Source organism: Pipistrellus kuhlii, unplaced genomic scaffold, assembly GCF_014108245.1.
Source record: "Pipistrellus kuhlii isolate mPipKuh1 unplaced genomic scaffold, mPipKuh1.p scaffold_m20_p_14, whole genome shotgun sequence".
NCBI lineage: Eukaryota > Metazoa > Chordata > Mammalia > Chiroptera > Vespertilionidae > Pipistrellus > Pipistrellus kuhlii.
Window position 1 is genome coordinate 8,567,435 of NW_023425449.1, and position 19,908 is coordinate 8,587,342.

The 19,908-nt window shown below is 46.3% G+C and overlaps 1 protein-coding gene across 7 annotated transcripts in view; it reads left to right on the forward strand.

Moving 5' to 3' along the window:
- Nucleotides 1-19,908, forward strand: part of DPYS (dihydropyrimidinase) — a 67,634-nt gene that overhangs the window by 813 nt on the left and 46,913 nt on the right. For all 7 annotated transcript variants that reach the window (XM_045581334.1, XM_045581331.1, XM_036436604.2 and 4 more), the window contains exons 2-6: nucleotides 6,131-6,289; nucleotides 8,673-8,852; nucleotides 10,579-10,768; nucleotides 16,956-17,112; nucleotides 18,837-18,978. In XM_045581334.1, coding sequence (XP_045437290.1) covers nucleotides 6,131-6,289; nucleotides 8,673-8,852; nucleotides 10,579-10,768; nucleotides 16,956-17,112; nucleotides 18,837-18,978 — 828 coding nt within the window. The remainder of the gene's footprint in view (nucleotides 1-6,130; nucleotides 6,290-8,672; nucleotides 8,853-10,578; nucleotides 10,769-16,955; nucleotides 17,113-18,836; nucleotides 18,979-19,908) is intronic.

Below are 19,908 nucleotides of genomic sequence, written 5' to 3' on the forward strand. Positions count from 1 at the left end.
CTTTCACCTGGTGGCCGCTGCCCGACTCTTAAGTAGGCAGCGTGTGGTGAGGGTGAGGGGTCTGGGTGGGCTAGAAGCCAGCTCCAGGAGGAAAATCACAGCCCTGCCCTGGTCGGTTTGTCTCAGTGGATAGAGCGTCATCCTCTGGACTAAACAGTGGCAGGTTCGATTCCAGGTCAAGGTCACGTACTTGGGTCTCAAGTTGGGGCACCTGCGGGAGGCAACCAATCGGTGTGTCCCTCTCACATCCACGTTTTTTTTCTGCTTTCCCTCCTCCCTTCCGCTCTCTCTCAAAATCAGTGGGAAAATATCCTCAGGTGAGGATTCACAAAAAAAGAAAAGAAAAGGAAAGCCATGTGCCTGACAAGGGATCCCACAAGAAGTATTCCAGGTGTGGCCTCCCAGGCACTCCCACTGGTATCAAGGGGCCTGGTCCCATGTCTTCTCTGTCCTCACCAGGGACTTTAAATCCAGCCTCAGATTCCTGCTGCTGGAGCGCCTGCCCTCTGAGGCTGGTGCAGGGATCCATCACCTTCCCTGGGACCCCCAGGTGAGAGAGCTTGGGTTTCTCCAGGCACAAAGGCCTAGAGCACATGTGTCAAACACAAGGCCCGCGGGCCAAATCCGTCCCGCCAGGCCTTGCAATGTGGCCCGCACCGCGCTGTCATCACTGCACTCCGCTGCGTTTCCATCACAATGACAGTTTATGACTGTTCAGTAAACCATTCGGCCCGCGATTTAGGCTGGATTTTAGATTTTGGCCCCTTCTCTGATTGAGTTCGACACCCCTAGCCTAGAGGCTCAGGTGAATGAAAAGTAACCTTCAAGCAGAAACCGGTTTTGCTCAGTGGATAGAGTGCCGGCCTGAGGATTGAAAGGTCCCAGGTTCGATTCCGGTCAAGGGCATGTGCCTTGGTTGCTGGCACATCTCCAGTAGGGGGTGTGCAGGAGGCAGCTGATCGATTTTTCTCTCTCATCGATGTTTCTAGCTTTCTATCCCTCTCTCTTCCTCTCTGTAAAAATTCAATAAAATATATTAAAAAAAAAAAAGAAAGAAAAGAAAAGAAAAGAAAAGAACATTCAAGGTTTCTCCAAGGCTCCTGAGAGCAGCAAGATCAGGAGCTGAGCAGGGCAGCCGTGCTGCAAACCTGTATTTCAAACTCCACTCGGCACTTCCCCCAAAGTCAAGCCCTCACCCCTGGAGGTGTGTGTTCTGGGCTGTGGTGAGGGGAATGGCTCCTTCCATGTCGATATCCCGGAGGCCTAAGCTCTTCCTTCAAGGGTGTGCCTGAGGTCTCCCCCAGGGCGATGCTTTGAGTGTGGACCAAACAGGACTGTTGAGTCCAAGCACAGGCTGTTCAGGCTTCCAAAGCCTGGCCAGGAGTGTGTGGACCCTACCGATTTCTAACAGTTTTACTCTCCTCACACCTCCCCGTCTCCGCCCGCCCCGAGCACCCGTGATGGAGCAGAGTATCTGATAGGAAAAAAGAGTGATTTGACCCAAGAGAAGGGGCTCTGGAACAGGCTGTTCACCTCAGGATTTGGAAGGAAGCCTTCCTCCTGGTTACTAATTGTCAGCCTTCGTCATGGGGGCAATGGACAAAGTCTTCTGTAAGACCGGTCATTTGTTTGTCTTGGAAACGGAACGTTTATATTTCCCTTTTGGTAAAAACTGAAGTTTGCCAAAGTTTTTGTTGTTGTTAATGCTCACCTGAGGATATTTTTTAAAATTGATTTTTAGAGAGAGTGGAGGAGAGAGTAAAAGAGAGAGAGGTGAGACACACCAATGGGTTGCCTCCTACAATCCGGAGTAGGCCCAGAGTCGGGGATCGAACCTGCAACCTAGGTACATGCCCTTGCCTAGAAATCAAACCCGCAAGCTTTAGGTGAGAGGGCTGACGATCTCACTGCTGAGCAACATCGACCAAGGCCTTGCCACATTTTCATGAACTGATTTTTATATTTTAGGTAAGATTCTTGTTGTGGGGTCGAACCTCGGAGTCAAAATAAGACCACCGGAGGCTGCTAATTGATTTAAAAAAAAGCAGGCAAGAATTTATTGAACTGGCCAGGACGGCCGCGAGAGTACCACACGCAGGTAGAGTCCACACTCATGATCGTACCAGGTGTAGGCAGTCCTTTTAAAGGTCTAAACCACGAAAATGTTCCTTTGTTCTAAATGCTAAAGGCTGGGAACAGCCCGCATGATACGTAATTCCTACATATTCTGAGATTTAAACCCTTGAAACCTGTTTCTAATGAAAACTAAGAAGTATGCAATTAGTACTCTTTAACTTGGCAGATTTATGAAGATATTTTATAACCTCCAGAAACACAGATTTTTTTATTTTCAAATACATCACATAAGCCCAAAGCAGGCAAACCTATGTTCGGTGATTAATAATTATTTTTTGTAGGCTCGGGTAAAATAAAGACATGTCTGGTTTGTTTTTTAACATTTTTATTGATTTCAGAGGGGAAGAGAGGGAGAGACAGAAACATCAGTGATAAGAGAGAATCATTGACTGGCTGCCTCCTGCATGACCCACACTGGGGATTGAATCCACAACATGGGCATGTGCCCTGACTGGGAATTGAACTGTGACCTTCTATTTCATAGGTCAGCACTCAACCACTGAACCACACCAGCCAGGCAAGACTTGTCTATTTTATATAAACCAACAAACTAACTTTTATTTAATAAAGATTAATCTTAGATCACATGAACTTGAAAAAAAAATTGAGTTAGTGTCTATATTTCTGAGAATTTTAGAATACCAAATCTTATAAAACTTTTGCCTTAAAATTAATTTTAACAATACTAATAGGAGGTAGGAAATTATCTTACATTTACAACATAATGTATAACATACACAGACACAAACAGAGGCCTTTTACTCATAAGAAAAACTCACTAGTTTATAAAAGAACAGTTGGATTCCAATTTTGCTTTGGAGACACAATCTGTCTTTGACAAGTCAAGTTCCAAATGATCTTTTTCCTTTTTTGTTTATAAGTATATTTTTATTGATTTCAGAAAGGAAGGGAGAGGGCGAGAGAGATAGAACATCGATGATGAGAATCGTTGATTGGCTGCCTCTTGCATGCCCCACACTGGGGATCGAGCTGGCAATCCGGGCATGTGGCCTGACTGGAAATGAAACTTTGACCTCCTGGTTCATAGGTCAATGCTCAACCACTGAGCCATGCTGGCCAGGCTTATTTTTGAATGTATCTGTAATACTTTCAGTGTTCAGTAGGGCTTTGGCCCTACTGAGGAAGTGATATGAATTGAACCTGACAGAATCTAGGACTCGCCTTCTTTCAGCTTCCATGCTTGAGGTCTCTACCATTTTTTCAGTTCCACCGTTTCCGCCTTCATTTGTCCGGAAGGCGGGTTCCCAATGGCACCCAGAAGTAGTGCGGAGATTAAGGCTTTCACTATGCTGCTGTCAGGGAGGAGAAACTTTTTCTATAACCGCTTAGGTTTCGCTATTAGGGCTGCAAATTAAACTGACAAAAGAAATTAGCAAGAGAGAAGAGTGACTTTTAAAATTCAGGTGCATGCAAGGATATAGAAAAATGGGACTCAAGGAGGCAGTGAGGATGTGAGGCTTTACATACAATCCTTAGAGGGGAAAGGGTTGGGGGAGAAAGACCTTGGAGGAAACAAATGACCTTTGGGAAAGTCAAATGGGCCTTTAAAAGAATAGATGGGAGATATCACCGTTTTGAAACAAGGGCTGTGTAGGTGTGGCCAACCTTCTCGTCTCTGCTGACGAGTCAGTCTTCCCCAGGGGTGACACTTCTGGGCCCTGTCACTGCCATCTCATACAGAGTGGCCCTAAGCTAAGGATTTTCCAAGTGGCTGGTCAGGTTCCGTTACTTCAGTCAACAAATGCTTCTGGGGAACAGTGCCTCTAAGTGTTAGGCACTGTGGTTGGAGTGATTGAGGTGAACACCGTGGTCTTTGTTCTCGGTGGCAGGCAACTAGAGCATATGGAGCTGCAGTTTTACCTGGCCTTCATAATCTACCCAATAAAAGAGTAACATGCTAAGTGACTGTACCTTCGCGACACCCACCGGCTAATCAGGAGTGAGTATGCAAATTAACCCAACAAAGACGACTGGTTAATTTGCATACATAGGCGCTGAACGGCCTGGGACAGGGCAGGACACTTGCGCCATCGCCATGGCGTCCTGCACCACCCCAGGCACTCTGGGCCTCTGGGCACAGCAAAATGGTGCCAGTAGCCAGGGGCACAAAGGCACATTGTGTAAGGAAGAAGCAAGGTCAAGGTCCAGGGTGACTCCTCAGTCTGCTTTGCACAGTAGGAGGGATGAATATTTCACAGCTGGGGAGGACAGCTGTGCAGAGCTGAATGTGCTTCTGGATTTGAAAGGTCCGTGCCCTTCACTGGGAATAAAAACCTGATGCTCTAACCACTGAGCCACACCATCCAGGGCTGCAATGCAGTTGTATTAAGCTTCAGTGATGCTCATCAGCCGAGAAAGCTGCAAATGCAGCTGGCGTCCTCCTCCCTCCAGCCCAAAGGCACTGCCGGAACTTGGGTGGAGCAAGTCCTGTGACTGATTTTAGTGAAGTCATAGTGATGAGCTTAGAAATGAAAAGGGGGAAAAAGAGAGGTAGGGGAGAGAGAAAATGCTTTCAATAATGATTTACAACCAAATACATTCCTCAATAAAATCTCGTGTTCTGTAAGATTATGACCCCGCTGCTGCTTAGAGTTTATCTCAGTTTACGTTCCGTCACACGTGCGCCTGAGACAGCACAAGCTGTCCTCCCAGCAAAGGCAGCTTTTTATAAACCCGGGAAGGCTTTCAAGGGAGAACCGCCAAGGTAATTAGGAGCTGAAAGCACTGATTTATGAGCCCAGATTAGAAGAGGTAAATGCGTTTTGTTCGTCGAACTACACATGAAAGGGGAGCGGAGTCAGTCCGCAGCGAAAACAATCAGGTTTTACACAGAAATGTGAAATAAATGTTCAGCTTTCACTGCTTCTCCCTCCGCGGAGCGCTCCTCATTCTTCAGTGTTCGGTCGAGTCGAAGGGACATTTTGGGACTTGACTCTAGAAGCAGCGGATGTGGAAAGAAACTGAGCAAATATTGAAAGTGTCTAAGGTGGCTGGCACTGCGGTGTCCTTTTCATTTTGTTGTTAATCCTCACCCAAGGATACCTTTTCCACTGATTTTTAGAGAGAGTGGGAGGGAGGGAGGGAGGAGGAAGTGGAAGTAAAGGGAGGAGAGGAGAGTAGGGGAAGAGATCAACATCGATGTGGTTGAATTGGTTGCCTCTTGCATGTGCCTTGTCCAGGGCCAGGAATTGAACCTGCAACCTTTTGGTAATTGGGCCAACACTCTAACCACTGAGCACACCAGCCAGGGCAGGGACTGTGGTGTTCTAACCAACTGGTTTGCTGGGTAAAGCTGGTTACCCCATGAGTAAGAAGAGTTGTGTGAAGGCAAAAAAAGCTCTAGCATGGGCCCTTCCTTATACATCTTTTAGGGGAACGCGGTTTCATGAGTGATTGTCACACCGAGGAACATCCCTGAAGCTTAATACAATTGCATTGCAGCCCCCCTGGTTGGTGTCGGTCAGTGGTTAGGGCATCAGGTCTTTATTCCCAGTCAAGGGCATGGACCTGGGTTGCAGGTTTGATCCCTGGCCCTGGTCAGGCCCGCAGGAGGCAACTAATTTTATGTGTCTCTCTCACATTGACTTTCTTTCTTTCTTTTAATATTTATTGATTTTTTTACAGAGAGGAAAGGAGAGGGATAGAGAGTTAGAAACATCGATGAGAGAGAATCATAGATCACCTGCCTCTTGCACACTCCCTACTGGGGATGTGCTTGCAACCAAGGTACATGCCCTTGACCGGAATCGAACCCGGGACCCCTCAGTCCTCCGGCCGACGCTCTATCCACTGAGCCAAACTGGTCTCAGCTCTCTGTGCTTTTTAAAGGCAGCACTTCTGTGCCATCTCTCAGGCCGGTCCCGTTTGCCTGGGGGCTTGCGAATGCATGTGTTTTTTTTTTGGGGGGGGGCGGAGATAAGTGACCTGGGCAGCAGATGGCCGTCTCACCTGCTGGACCCTCCTCTGCTTCCAGGCGGCGCTGGCGGGTGGCACCACCATGATCATGGACTTCGCCATCCCTCCGAAGGGCAGCTCGCTCCTCGGCGCCTTTGAGACCTGGCGGGGCTGGGCAGACCCCGCCGTCTGCTGCGACTACGGCCTGCACGTGGCCGTGACCTGGTGGAGCGACCAGGTGAGCCCAAAGGTGGGCCCGGGCGGGTGGCGGGCGGTCAGAGCCGGAGGGAAGGCCTCTCCTGGCCGGCTCTTTTGCGCCTCTTGAAGTTTGATTCCTGGTACGTTATTGTCAACCTCCAAAACTGATGTTTAAAAAAATCCTATAGAGATGATAGCAGAAGTCCTTCATACCAGTTCACATTAGCCTTTCCTAATATTTAGTTCATGGTATGATTTAAAAAGGACTGCTCTCCCACCCTGCCCGGTAGTTCAGTGGTTAGAGTGTCAGCCTGCACAGTGAAGGGTCTGAAGGTTCAATTCCCGGTAAAGGGCACAGGGATGTATGTACGTGGCTGTGCAGGTTTGATCTCCTGCCCGGTCAGGGAGCAGGCAGAAGGAAGGTAATCTCTCTCTCTCTCTCTCTCTCTCTCTCTCTCTCTCTCTCTCTCTCTCTCTCTCTCTCTCTCTTTCTCTCCCTTCCACTCTCTCTAAGAAGAGGAAGAAAGAAAGAGATCCAAAGCTGAGGTGCTATTTCAAAAAGTGCTGGTCTCTCTTTTCCTCAAATTCAGCTTTTCCGGACTCCTTTACATAGTATTTTTCCACAGACCTGAACTTTAATTAGAACTGGTTAATTTATGGAAATAATCCAAGGAAATTCCCACTTAAAACTGGATGCCTCCATTCCCATACTTTCCTCCCTCTCTCCCCCGCACCGCCCCCATCCGCCCACCACCACTCCTGTGCACGGCAGAGAGACAGGAGAACAGAGGAACGTTTTCCGGCCTCCTCCCAGTGTCCCCTGGCCGGTGCCCTTTCTGCAAAGCTGTGCTGACCTCACCAGCCTGTCAGACCGCATCCTGATGGAGCTGAAACCGCCTTCCACGTCTTCGAAGGCCATGGCAGAAACCGCAGCCTGGCTCAGATTAGGAAACCAGTTTGGAGGGATGCTAACATGTGTCCATTTCTCCCCATTTAAACTGGTATGTGTACATGAGAAGAAATGTTTACTTGTGGTTCAAATCAGCAGCATGTTCCCCCCCCCCCCCCCCCCAACATTGGACTGAACTCAGGAGTCTTTTTGCCAGAAAGGGGTCAGGAGGCTGGCTTTATTTGACGTTACCAGGTAACTTGACCCCCACTTCCCTCTAGAAATTGGGCTTTAGACACCAAGTTAATATAAAACAAGTAATCCATGTTTAACGGGTAGATCAGCAAATATAATAGCAAGGTTCATAGTTCACAGCTAAAGTTAATTTTTTCTCCAAAAATGCCATTCTAAGCGATGCATCTGATCTCTTTTGCTTTTAGGTCATCCTGCCTTCCTCCCTTCCCTCTTTCCTTTCCTCTTACGTTATTGGGGCAAAAGTGATGATGTTCACCTTCACCAGTGCTTCACACCCCCTCCATATGCCAATGGTTACCTGGTGAATCTTGTTAACACACAAATTTTGTTCCATACACGTGTCAGTTTGCTAGGGAGGCTGTCACAGAGAACCACAAACAGAGGGGGCTTACACAACAGATATTTATTTTCTTACAGAGGCCCGGTGCACAAAATTTGTGCACAGGGGTGGGGGTGTCCCTCAGCCCGGTCTGGGCCCTCTTGCAATCTGGAGACTAGAAGTCTGAGATCAAGGTCTTGGCAGGGTTGGTGTCCTCATATTAGGAGATGGATGCTGCAAATTTATTTCCAAGTTGCAAATGAAGTACTTTGGAGAAAAACTATAAATGCTTCCACGACTTAAAAGTATCGTCACAGCAGATGGAAGGGAGTCTAATATGGGGAAAGATTAAGGCCGTAATTGCCATGTGTTTTTTCTTTCTTTTTTTCTATAATTAAACTGTTATTTTACTTCCTTCTCCTCCAGATGCAATGTTCTGGAAAGTATTGAAATTATCTTTATTATTATTATTATTTAAAATATATTTTATTGATATTTTACAGAGAGGAAAGGAGAGAGATAGAGAGCTAGAAACGTCGATGAGAAACACCCACCAGCTGCCTCTGGCACACCCCCTACTGGGGATGCACCTGCAACCAAGGTACATGCCCCTGACCAGAATCGAACCTGGGACCTTTCAGTCCGCAGACCGACGCTCTATCCACTGAGCCACACCGGTTTCAGCTTGAAATTATCTTTAAATTAAACAGTGACACCCAGCTTGTGTGGCTCAGTGGCTGAGCCTTGGCCCCTGAACCAGGAGGCCATGGTTGGATTCCCAGTAGGGCCCATGCCTGGGTTGTGGGCTTGATCGGATGCAGGAGGGAGCCGATCAATGATTTTTTCCTCATTATTGATGTTTCTATCTCTCTCTCTCCTTCTCCCTTCCTCTCTGACATCCATAAAAAGATATCTTAAAAAATTAGACAGTGACGTTTTCTTGCTGCTGTGTCCTTTTAGGTGAAGGAAGAAATGAAAATCCTTACCCAAGATAAAGGCGTGAACTCCTTCAAGATGTTCATGGCCTATAAGGACGTGTACATGGTGGGGGACGCGGAGCTGTACGCCGCCTTCTCCCGGTGCAAGGAGATCGGGGCGATCGCTCAGGTCCACGCGGAGAACGGGGACCTGATCGCCGAGGTGAGAACCGGCCGCAGCGCCGGGCGGAGACACCGGCCCCGGGGAGGGAAAGCGGCCAGCGCGTGGGAGGAAACTAATTTCCGGAGGTTTAGAAACACTCGGTTTTATGTACTTGAGTCTCTGCTCTGAATGTATGTGCGTAAGGATTTTTCCTTTCTCAAACCAGCTATTATGTTAGATCTCAAACGTGTTACCATAAAAACACAAATATTTTTCTCTGTGTAGCCCAGCCTTTTTTATTTATTTATTTATTTATTTATTTATTTATTTATTTATTTATTCGTTCGTTCATTCATTCATTCATTTATTCATTCTTTTAAAAAATATTTTATTGATTTTTTACAGAGAGGAAGGGAGAGGGATAGAGAGTTAGAAACATCAATGAGAGAGAAACATCGATCAGCTGCCTCCTGCACACCCCTCATTGGGGATGTGCCCACAACCAAGGTACATGCCCCCGACCGGAATCGAACCCGGGACCCTTCAGTCTGCAGGCTGATGCTCTATCCACTGAGCCAAACCGGTTTCGGCTATTTATTTTTCATTCATTCATTCATTCATTCATTCATTCTTCTTTTCAGTAGCTCAGGCTGCTGCTTCAGAATGCCAAAAGTGTGGACGCCGGTTTAATCAGAATGACGTAAGCAGGGTATGAGGTAGCTGTTTCACGTGCCCCTCTTTTCAGAAACTGGTATTGAAAAGTGCTCTGGAGGAAATCGACGTGGCATTTTATTTCTCACCTTGGTTCATTATGATTGCCTGCTGTCTCCTCCCCTTTCCGTTAGCTGGTTTCTCTCTCCCCCCCAGGCTCAGTTCTCATTAGAGGCGGTGAGATCAGGCCGGGTGGCCAGGTGGCCGCGGAGGGGAGTGGGAGGAGAGCGGGGGCTGTAACCCCAAACAGACCGAGGTTCACACCGGATGCTCCACCTCCTAGCCGTGGCCACAGAGCAGGCATTTCCCCACGCTCGGTCTTGGCTTCCTGCCTTTTTGGCGAGGAAGGTGCAGCAGTTTGGAGAGGGAAATACCTGATCATTCAGTGTGTGTGCGGGGCCGGGGAAGGGGGGGCGTGAAGACTGCTTCAGGAACAAGTAGAATAAGCCCAGCCTGTGTGGCTCAGTGGTTGAGAGTGGACCTTTGAACCCAGAGTTCATGGTTTGATTCCCGGTCAGGGCACATGCCTGGGTTTTGGGATGGATTCCCAGTAGGGGGCATGCAAGAAGCAACCGGTCAATGATTCTCTCTCATCACTGATGTTTCTCTCTCATCACTGATGTTTCTCTCTCTCTGTCTCTCTCTGTCTCTCTTGCTCTCCCTTCCTCTCTGAAATCAATAAAAAAATATATGTTAAAACTATAATTAACTACCTATGATAATACCATGAGTTATTTCAAAAAGCACCTAATGTTGGGGATTAGCATATTTTTTGTTTGTCCTGAACCAATAAAGTCTTAAATATAAAGACTGCCCTTTAAAGAATGATTAGAGCTAATCTCCTAACTTTTTCACCTTTTCTATCAAACCAATTGTGAGCCATGCCTGTGAAAAGGAGCATCTCAGAGCGTTGAATTTGTTTTTACCAAACACACGCCCATGCATCGCCACCCCCCCCCCCCCCCCAACAGACCTAACACCCCCTCCTCCCCCCTGCATTTCTCTCCCACACACCATGGCGTTTGCCTTTAGGAAGCCCTTTGTGCTCATGCGTGTGTTCCCGCTGCCTCTTTAGGGAGCGAAGAAGATGCTGGCCTTGGGGATCACGGGCCCCGAGGGCCACGAGCTGTGCCGCCCGGAGGCCGTGGAGGCGGAGGCCACGCTGCGGGCCATCACCATCGCCAGCGCCGTGAACTGCCCGCTGTACGTGGTGCACGTGATGAGCCGGTCGGCGGCCAAGGTGATCGCCGACGCCAGGAGAGAGGGTAATGCCCCCGTGACCCTGCCTTCGGGAGAGGGCGAGGGGGACACCTGCACGCTCTCTTTGCTGATGAGAGAGCTGCCTGATGAGTGTCCACAACTGTTCCTTCTCCCTAGCCATCCCTTCTACATGCCTTATTTTATTTTTTATTTAAAAAATATATTTTATTAATTTTTTACAGAGAGGAAGAAAGAGGGATAGAGAGTTAGAAATATCGATGAGAGAGAATCATCCATCAGCTGCCTCTTGCAAACCCCCTACTGGGGATGTGCCCGCAACCAAGGTACATGCCCTTGACCGGAATGGAATCTGGGACCTTTCAGTCCGCAGGCCGACGCTCTATCCACTGAGCCAAACCGGTTTTGGCTGTAGTTCAATTTAATATGTAAGTAGTCATCACTTAAAAAGGAGAGAGAGAGAGAGAGAGAGAGAGAGAGAGGGAGAGGATCTCGTATTTTTGATAAGAATTGGGTAGAGAAATAATCTCTGTCATTTGTCAGTACTAGTTCAGGATGAAACCAAATTAGGTGGGTTTTATTCAGTGGTTTTAGGCTGTCCTGAGACATGGTAGTCATTTCTATCATTTCACTTTCAGAAACCCAAATAATCAGATAGAGTCTTATAAACCATCCTGGCTGTTTGCTTGCTTGTTTGTTTAAACTAAAGCTGGCTGCATTTTTATAATATCGATTATGAAAACTATAAAAATAGACACGAAAATACAGGGTGTTTCCCCCTCCCTAAATGTAAACACACTTTAATAGCTGATAGGTCAGTTTTGAACAGGAAGTGTATTTTAATAAGCACCGCCTTTATAATTATTCAGTGTGTGTAAACATTTTGGGGGACACGCTATCCCTTTCTCAAGATTGCATCTTGTTGCATGAAGGTTCAGTAAGACTTTGTGCCACTGAAATGCATTCTTTTTTTTTTTTTAAGTATATTTTATTGATTTTTCACAGAGAGGAAGAGAGAGGGATAGAGAGTTAGAAACATCGATGAGAGAGAATCATCGATCAGCTGCCTCTTGCACAACCCCCACTGGGGATGTGCCCGCAACTAAGGTACATGCCCTTGCCCGGAATCGAACCCAGGACCTTTCAGTCCGCAGGCCGACGCTCTATCCACTGAGCCAAACCGGTCCTGGCTGAAATGCATTCTTAAAATGTAATCTGTGATCCTGGCTAGGTGGCTCAGTTGTTTGGACCATCATCCTGTACACCAAAAGGTTGTGGGTTCGATTACCCATCAGGGCTTGTGGGTTTGACTCCTGGTCAGGGTGTGAATGGGAAGCAAGGGATCAATGCTTCTCTCTCCTTCTCCCTCTCCCTCTTCTTCTCCCTCTTCCTCTCCCTCTCTTTCTCCCTACCCCTCTTTCTAAAAAGCAATAAAAACATATCCTTGGGTGAGGATTTAAAAAAAAAAAAGTAACCCATCCATATTTTGTGTTAAGAATTAATTTGATATCACACAGAAGTTAATAAGGTCTTACTACCAACCATTTCTGGTTGCTCCCCTTCTCCCCTACATATAATGTGATTTCAGCGAAGAGAGCACACACTTCAGAAAGAAAATACTTCAGTTTTAAAGTTATAGCCACCAGATGGCACTGTTGCTAACCTTATGAAATGGGTTGTATAATTATTTGCTTTAAGTCCTGTACCATTTCAGCCTGTCAATCAGATCCATAATGTCAGAATATGATTAAAAAAACCAAAACAGTAAATTCAGCAGAAATGTGCGATCTTAACCCTCCAGCAAGCTGCAATTTTGACATATCTGTCAGGAAACAGTTTCTTGATCTTGGGTATTAAATTTGTTTTGAGATAGAATTCCATCAGGAGCAGAGAAAAAGTCTAGGGAAGGTTTTAGGAATGTAAATCCTAGATAGGAAATGCAAGTATGAACATTTAATTTCATTTTAAATTATTTAAAATTTTACTTTTTAATACGTAAGACGCAAAATTATATGTTAAAATACATTCTCATCAAAGTGATTATTTTTATTAATTTACTTCTAGCCTATCTTTATAATTTTTCTCTGGATGAAAAAAAGAATATATGCATATTATTACTTCTCTTTCTTTCCTTCATAAAAGATAAAATGCTATACACAGTGTTCTGTACCATACTTTTTTCCTACTAAAAATATGTCCTAAAAGTCAGCTAATGTGAGGTAGAGAGACTTTGCTTATTCTAATTTACAGGGGCGGAGTTTGCCACTGTATTTGTTCAGCTAGTTCTTATGATGGCTCTTTGGGTTGTGTCCAGTCTTTACGTTGCTACAACTAGGACCACGGCGATGGCCTTATGCATATACTATTTCATATTTGTGGAAGGTGAATTAGTTTCCTATTGCTGCACTAACTACCACAAACTTAGTGGCTTAAAGCAACACAATCTTATTATCTAACTAGAGGCGCGGTACACAAAATTCATGCACTCAGGGAGTGGAATCTAATGAACAAAATAAAAAAAATAGAAGCAGACTCATAGACACATAGAACAGACTAACAATTGTCAGAGAGTAGAAGGGTTGGGGGTTGGGTGAAAAGGGTGCAGGGATTAAGCAAAAAATAAAAACAACCAGATACAGACAACAGCATGGTGATGAGCAGAGGGAAAGGGAGGCGGAAGTGGAGGGAGGTGGACAGGGCAAAGGCGGATAAATGGGTGCTGAGTGCAGGATGCAGTGTGCGCATAGGTGTTGTTATGGAGTTGTACAGCTGAAACCTGTATGGTTTTATTAACCAACGTCACCCCAATAAATTCAATTTAAAAACGAACAACAATGAAAAAGAGAACATAAAAAAAAAATAAAAATACATGCTCTTTACTAAGAAATGAAAAGAGGCACATTTCTTAGTAACCTAGTGCATATGTGTGATATGCTAGTGGAATGCTAGAGTTCTAATTCTGGTGAACCACTTACTACCCTAGCGTTTTGGGCACGTTAGTTAGTCTTTTAAAAAATATATATATTTAATTAAATTTTTTTTTTTTTTTCAGAGAGGAAGGGAGAGGGATAGAGTCAGAAACATCAATGAGAGAGAAACATTGATCAGCCTCCTCTTGCACACCCCCTGTTGGGGATGTGCCTGCAACCAGGGTACATGCCCTTGACCGGAATCGAACCTGGGACCCTTGAGTCTGCAGGCCGACACTCTATCCACTGAGCCAAACCGGTTAGGGCACTTTAGTTAAATCTTATTGAGCATCAGTTCATTGTCAAACCAGCGTGAGGGTTGCCATGAAGGTCAAATGAGATACATGACCTCCAAGCTGTATTTGCAAACTAGAGAGGGCTATACATATGTTAGCTGTCTTTGCGATGACTTTATTTTTAGCCCGGATCTCACAGAACCCACAATTACGCTGAATTGCCCAGTTTGATTTTCCAATGTATGGCTTCTCCAGGCCCCTTGTTCGCTTCCCCCTTTCTATTTCTTGCACGCTGTTCGGCCCTTTGAAAATGTCTAGGACCATTGTGAAGTAGGGGAAGAGCAGTTGGGAATGTTTCCTCTTCCACTTTTCAGTTTTTGGAATTTCCAGATGCTTCATGGAGGGGCTGCTGAAACTAGCCCCGCTAACAAAGAGCTTGCTGGATACGGAAGAGCTGCCGGTCACCTTTTAAAGGGGTTAAAGCCCTTCCAAGGAAATGAGCTGTTCTCTGGTTTCAAAACAGTCCTGGCAGACGGCTGGTAGGTGCTGACACTTGGAATATTTCCCGAGCGCCATTACGACTGTAGGACTTCTGGATCAGCGTTCCCTCATCACCTTGATGGCCCAAACGATTGAGCAGAACAAGGGACCAGGGCCTTTCCTAGATTAGAAAGTGCCATGGGAACTCCTGAGCTGGCAACTCACAACGTGATTGCTGATCAGGTCTCTGAGTTTCTCAATGTTTACGCGCCTGTAAGAAGTCCTCTTGGAATAGAAAGGTCTCTCCGTGCCCGCAAATAAAGCAGTGTGTCCATCCTGCTACCTTCCCAGAAAATAGCACGTTAGCACTTAGTTTATATTAAAAACGATTGCTTGTGCCAAAACTGGTTTGGCTCAGTGGATAGAGCGTCAGCCTGAGGACTGAAGGGTCCCAGGGTCGATTCCGGTCAAGGGCATGTACCTTGGATGCAGGCACATCCCCAGGAGGGGGTGTGCAAGAGGCAGCTGATCGATGATTCTCATCGATGTTTCTAACTCTCTATCCCTCTCTCTTCCTCTCTGTAAAAATTCAATACAATATATTAAAAAAAATAAAATAAAAACGATTGCTTGTTTCAGACACCAGAAAGAGATCCTCACGGAATTCCCCCTTTCCTGGGACTGGGACACTGACCAACAGGAGGGGAGCAGCTAGGTCCCTGGGGAGTAACTCTCATTGACTGAGGTCTGGTACTCGGTTACGTAAGAAGCAAAGTTCGCTCGGCTTCACTAAGCCTCGCTTTCCTGGTTTTCCATTACTCCCCGGTTAGCTAGAGGACAGTGGCTAGTACAGTGGCTAGTTTGAGGGAGAAAAGATCTGTGCGGTAATAGGGCGCTGCTTTCCAATTTAGTGTGACTCAGGCAGCTGGTGGGCATCCGCTGTGAGTGCTCCCGGAGGAAGCCAGTGAATTTCCTGCGTGCATCAGGATTTTCACTAAAATCTGGCCTCTGAGGACCCAGAGCGAGCTCAGTTGGAAGACCAGCATCTCTTTCCCAGGCACTCTCCTTTGTGACTGCCTGGCTGTGATCAGGTTAGATGCCAGGGAACCTGTTATTCTGACAAATGCTAATCAGAGATAAGGATTCTGATTTCAAATTCAAATTCCCTGGCGCCATTAGCTTTTCTAACACTGTGTGCTTTTGATGGCCTCATTTGCATGATTTTTAAAATATGCATTTCTGGCTACAATTTTATCTGTGTTCTTTTACTTACTGTGTGTTTAGAGGGAGCTTTTTTTCTTAAGGGTGTGAAAAGGTTACCGGTTTATTTGCAGCAGGGATGCACTGGGATTGAACTCTGTATGCCCGTAGGATAACTGTCATTGGGGTAGTATAGCATAGCGGTTAGGACCATAGGAGTCAAAGTGCCTGGACCCAAATTCTACCTCCTGTACGCCATCGATATCAAGTGTAATGTAACGTAACTATAGAGAAATCACTTAACCCCGTTATCTGTATCCTCCTCTTTTAATAGAGCTAATAGTATTTCCTATGTAGGATTTTGAGATGACTCCATTGGAATGGCACATGTACCAGCCAGCTTTTGCTAGGTTACCCTGCAGTAACAAACGGACCTGAAATAGTATTGGCTTACAATGACAGCGATTTTGTTTCCCATTCATGCTCCTGTCCATCATGGGCTGGCTCCGCCTCTGCCATCTGAGACACAACTCAAGGAGCAGCCTCTGCTGGTCTCACGATAGAGGGAATGGGGGTGGTATTCCCCCAAACTGTGGTTTTAACAACTCCTGCTTGGAAGCAGCACATGTGGCTGCCATTCCTAAATAATCACGTGACCAAGTCTGATACCAGTGAGTGCGGACAACCATTACCATAATATGCAATGCACATGGGCTGGGACATGGTAAATGCTCCATAAAAAAGCTCAAGTGCCCATTATCAGATGAGTGGATTAAAAAACTGTGGTACATCTATACAATGGAATACGATGCTGTTGTAAAAAAAAGAAGGAATTCTTTCCACTTGCAACAGCGTGGATGGAGATAGAGAGCATTGTGCTAAGTGAAATAAGCCAGGCAGAGAAAGAGAAATATCACATGATCTCGCTCATTTGTGGAATATAGTGACCAACATAAACTGATGGAACAAAAACAGATCTAGAGGCAGAGAAACCTCAATCAGAATATAAAACCTCAGGGAAGGTAGGGGAGGGTGGGGGTAAGGGAGGGAGATCAACCAAAGGACTTATATGCATGCATATGAGCCTAATCAATGGACACAGACAGCAGGGGGGGTGGGGCATGAATGGGAGGTGGGGGAGGGTAATGGGGGAAGAAGGACACATTTGTAATACCTTCCTCAATAAGGAAATTTTAAAAAGTAGTTTTTATTTTTAAATCCAGCTCACTAAAGGTTTGGGATTCCTATTATCCTTTATGGAGATGGGAGAGACTAATATTTGTGTGTGTGTCGGTTGGTTTCTTTTAAGAACCCATTAAGGTGCTGAACGCTTCCTTTTCTCTTTCCAGGGAAGGTGGTGTATGGAGAGCCCATCGCAGCGAGTCTGGGCACAGATGGCACCCACTACTGGAACAAAGACTGGCACCACGCAGCTCACTACGTGATGGGGCCCCCCTTGAGACCGGACCCTTCAACTCCTGACTACCTCATGAATCTGCTGGCTAAGTAATCATTGAGCAGATGGCTGTGACGTGTTTTTGCCCCAATAAGGTGTTTGACGAGTTTTGGGTTCGAGCAGAGATCTTTTCTCACCACCTGGACCTTCCATGGACTTCCCAGTATTCTATTCTGCTGGACCTGATGGGCTCTTTGACTGTTTGTTCTTCCTCTGGAGACCAAAGAGCATGGGCTTAGTTAGGTGATGAAAGAGTGTCAAGATCTCTCTCCTGGACATAGAGACATCAGATCCTTTTTAACTGAAATTGTATTCTCTTCTGATTTTTCCCTCTCTCCTTTTCTGTCTCTTGTCGCCTAGAGCCAGGCCTCTTCATTATGCTTTGTTTCTATCCTACAGAAGAGTCTTGATTTTTATCCCCTCTGATGATGATATAACCTGGGAACCAGATGTACCTGGTGTGTAGGAATAATAGGTTTCAGTCAAAAGCTGAATCACTCCAGTGGGTAAAAAAGCAAAATCTACCTGCGAGTAGGTGATCTCCATGAAAGGCCATCAAAACTGCTTTCAGAGACACTGCTTTCTGGGACACGATGATTTTTTTTTTTTTTTAAGTATTTTAAAAAAATATATTTTACTGATTTTTTACAGAGAGGAAGGGAGAGGGATAGAGAGCTAGAAACATCGGATGAGAGAAACATCAACCAGCTGCCTCCTGCACACCCCCTGCTGGGGATGTGCCCGCAACCAAGGCACATGCCCTTGACTGGAATCGAACCTGGGACCTTTCAGTCCACAGGCCGACGCTCTATCCACTGAGCCAAACCGGTTTCGGCTTGATGATGTTTTTGTGAGAATGGCACTGTTCATGGACATCCCGACACTCCCCGAGCACAGCTTCTCGTAGCCACGTTAACAGAGAACATGTCATAGCAGACGATACAGGAGTTCAGGTGCCCCTTCCTTTCAGCCTCCTTCCTCCTCCACACTTGTCTGCGTCCCCAAGGTGATTCGAAGCCAAAGCAGGGTTCCCGTCACTGCTGACATCAATGTCCTCAGCCAAGGTCATGTCTCCATGCACCGCAACGTTCCCATTCAGCCAGGGGCTGCCCCAGAGGACCCGCCTCTGTGCCTGGGCATCTCCCCCACCCCCCGGTACATCCTGTGTAGCACTCTCCTCCCTAGGAACGTTCACTTTCATTATTGCCAATAATCCTGAAGCAATCGTCACCAAGCCCATAGAATGATCCATTTCTAGATGAGGAACGGAGCATCAGGCAAACTTGTAATCACAGAACCTGTAAGTGACGGAACTGCGCTTAGAACATATCCTGGCACTTCTCGTAAGAGTATTCTTTGGCCCTAACCAGTTTGGCTCAGTGGATAGAGCGTCGGCCTGCGGACTCAAGTGTCCCAGGTTCGATTCCGGTCAAGGGCATGTACCTTGGTTTCGGGCACATCCCCAGCATTGGGATGTGCAGGAGGCAGCTGGTCAATGTTTCTCTCTCATCGATGTTTCTCTCTCTCTCTCCTTTCCTCTCTGTAAAAAAAATCAATAATAATATATATGTTTTTTTTTTTTAAAAAGAGTATTTTCTAAAAGTGCCTCCTACAGCAGGGATGGGAGTGGGTGAATAGGTCCTTGAAAAAGCTACTCTTTTCTTTCTGACCCTCGGTTGGGAAGGAAGTCAGGAGACGAGAGGAGGTTATGGTGGTTTCCTCCTGGCCCGTTCTGCCTACTCACCCCCACCCTCCGGTGGCTTTTCTGTTCCAGCGGTGATCTGACCACCACGGGCACTGACAACTGCACGTTCAACACCTGCCAGAAAGCTCTCGGCAAGGACGATTTCACTAAGATCCCCAACGGGGTGAACGGAGTTGAGGACCGGATGTCAGTCATTTGGGAAAAAGGCGTGGTGAGTTTCGCGCGTTTTGCTTAATGCTTCGACCCGGATCCACTTTGCTTCTATCCACTGAGCCATAATAACCTTCACAGAGAAGTTTTCCTATTGATTTTTGCTCTGGTGGAGACTGGGCCTGCTACCCCGTCACCACCCCGCCCCATGCCCCACGAGAATAATGACGTGATTTTCTTCTCTGCGTGGTTTGGTTTAGAGGGTGCATTGCAACGCTTTGCACACATTAGGAGGTACATTTAGATCGGGTGCCAAGGTAGTTTAAAAAATATATATATATTTTATTGATTTTTTACAGAGAAGAAGAGAGGGATAAAGAGTTAGAAACATCAATGAGAGAGAATCATCGATTAGCTGCCTCTTGCACACCCCATACTGGGGATATGCCTGCAACCAAGGTACATGCCCTTGACTGGAATCGAACCCGGGACCTTTCAGTCCTCAGGCCGACGCTTTATCCACTGAGCCACACCGGTTTTGGCCAATGTAGATTCTTGAAGTCTTTGAAATGGTGTAGCCATTCTGCTTGATTTCTTAATGTTCTTGATCCCAGCTCATGTGTCACCAACAAAAATTCTTGGAATGACTGAAAATACGTGAACTCTTAGTATTCTGTGTATACCTCCTTTTCACGAAATCTTTGTAGCTATCCTTAAAATACCCTTGGATGTAGTATTTGAAAAGCGGCTGTATGAGGGCACATATAAATAATAATTGCAAGTCTAGACAACGACCTTTTTACTTTCCCATCACTTCAAAATTTCTCCCCGAGGATGGAGAAGAAGCAGATCGCTAACGGTCCACCTGTTAACCTGTCCAGCCAGCGGACATGTGAAGTTGCAAAGGTCAGCAGGGCACACCTGGCTGGTGAGGCCCGAGGTCCCCATATGTGCCGTGCTTGCCCACCGCCTGGAGGCCCTCCCTTAGATG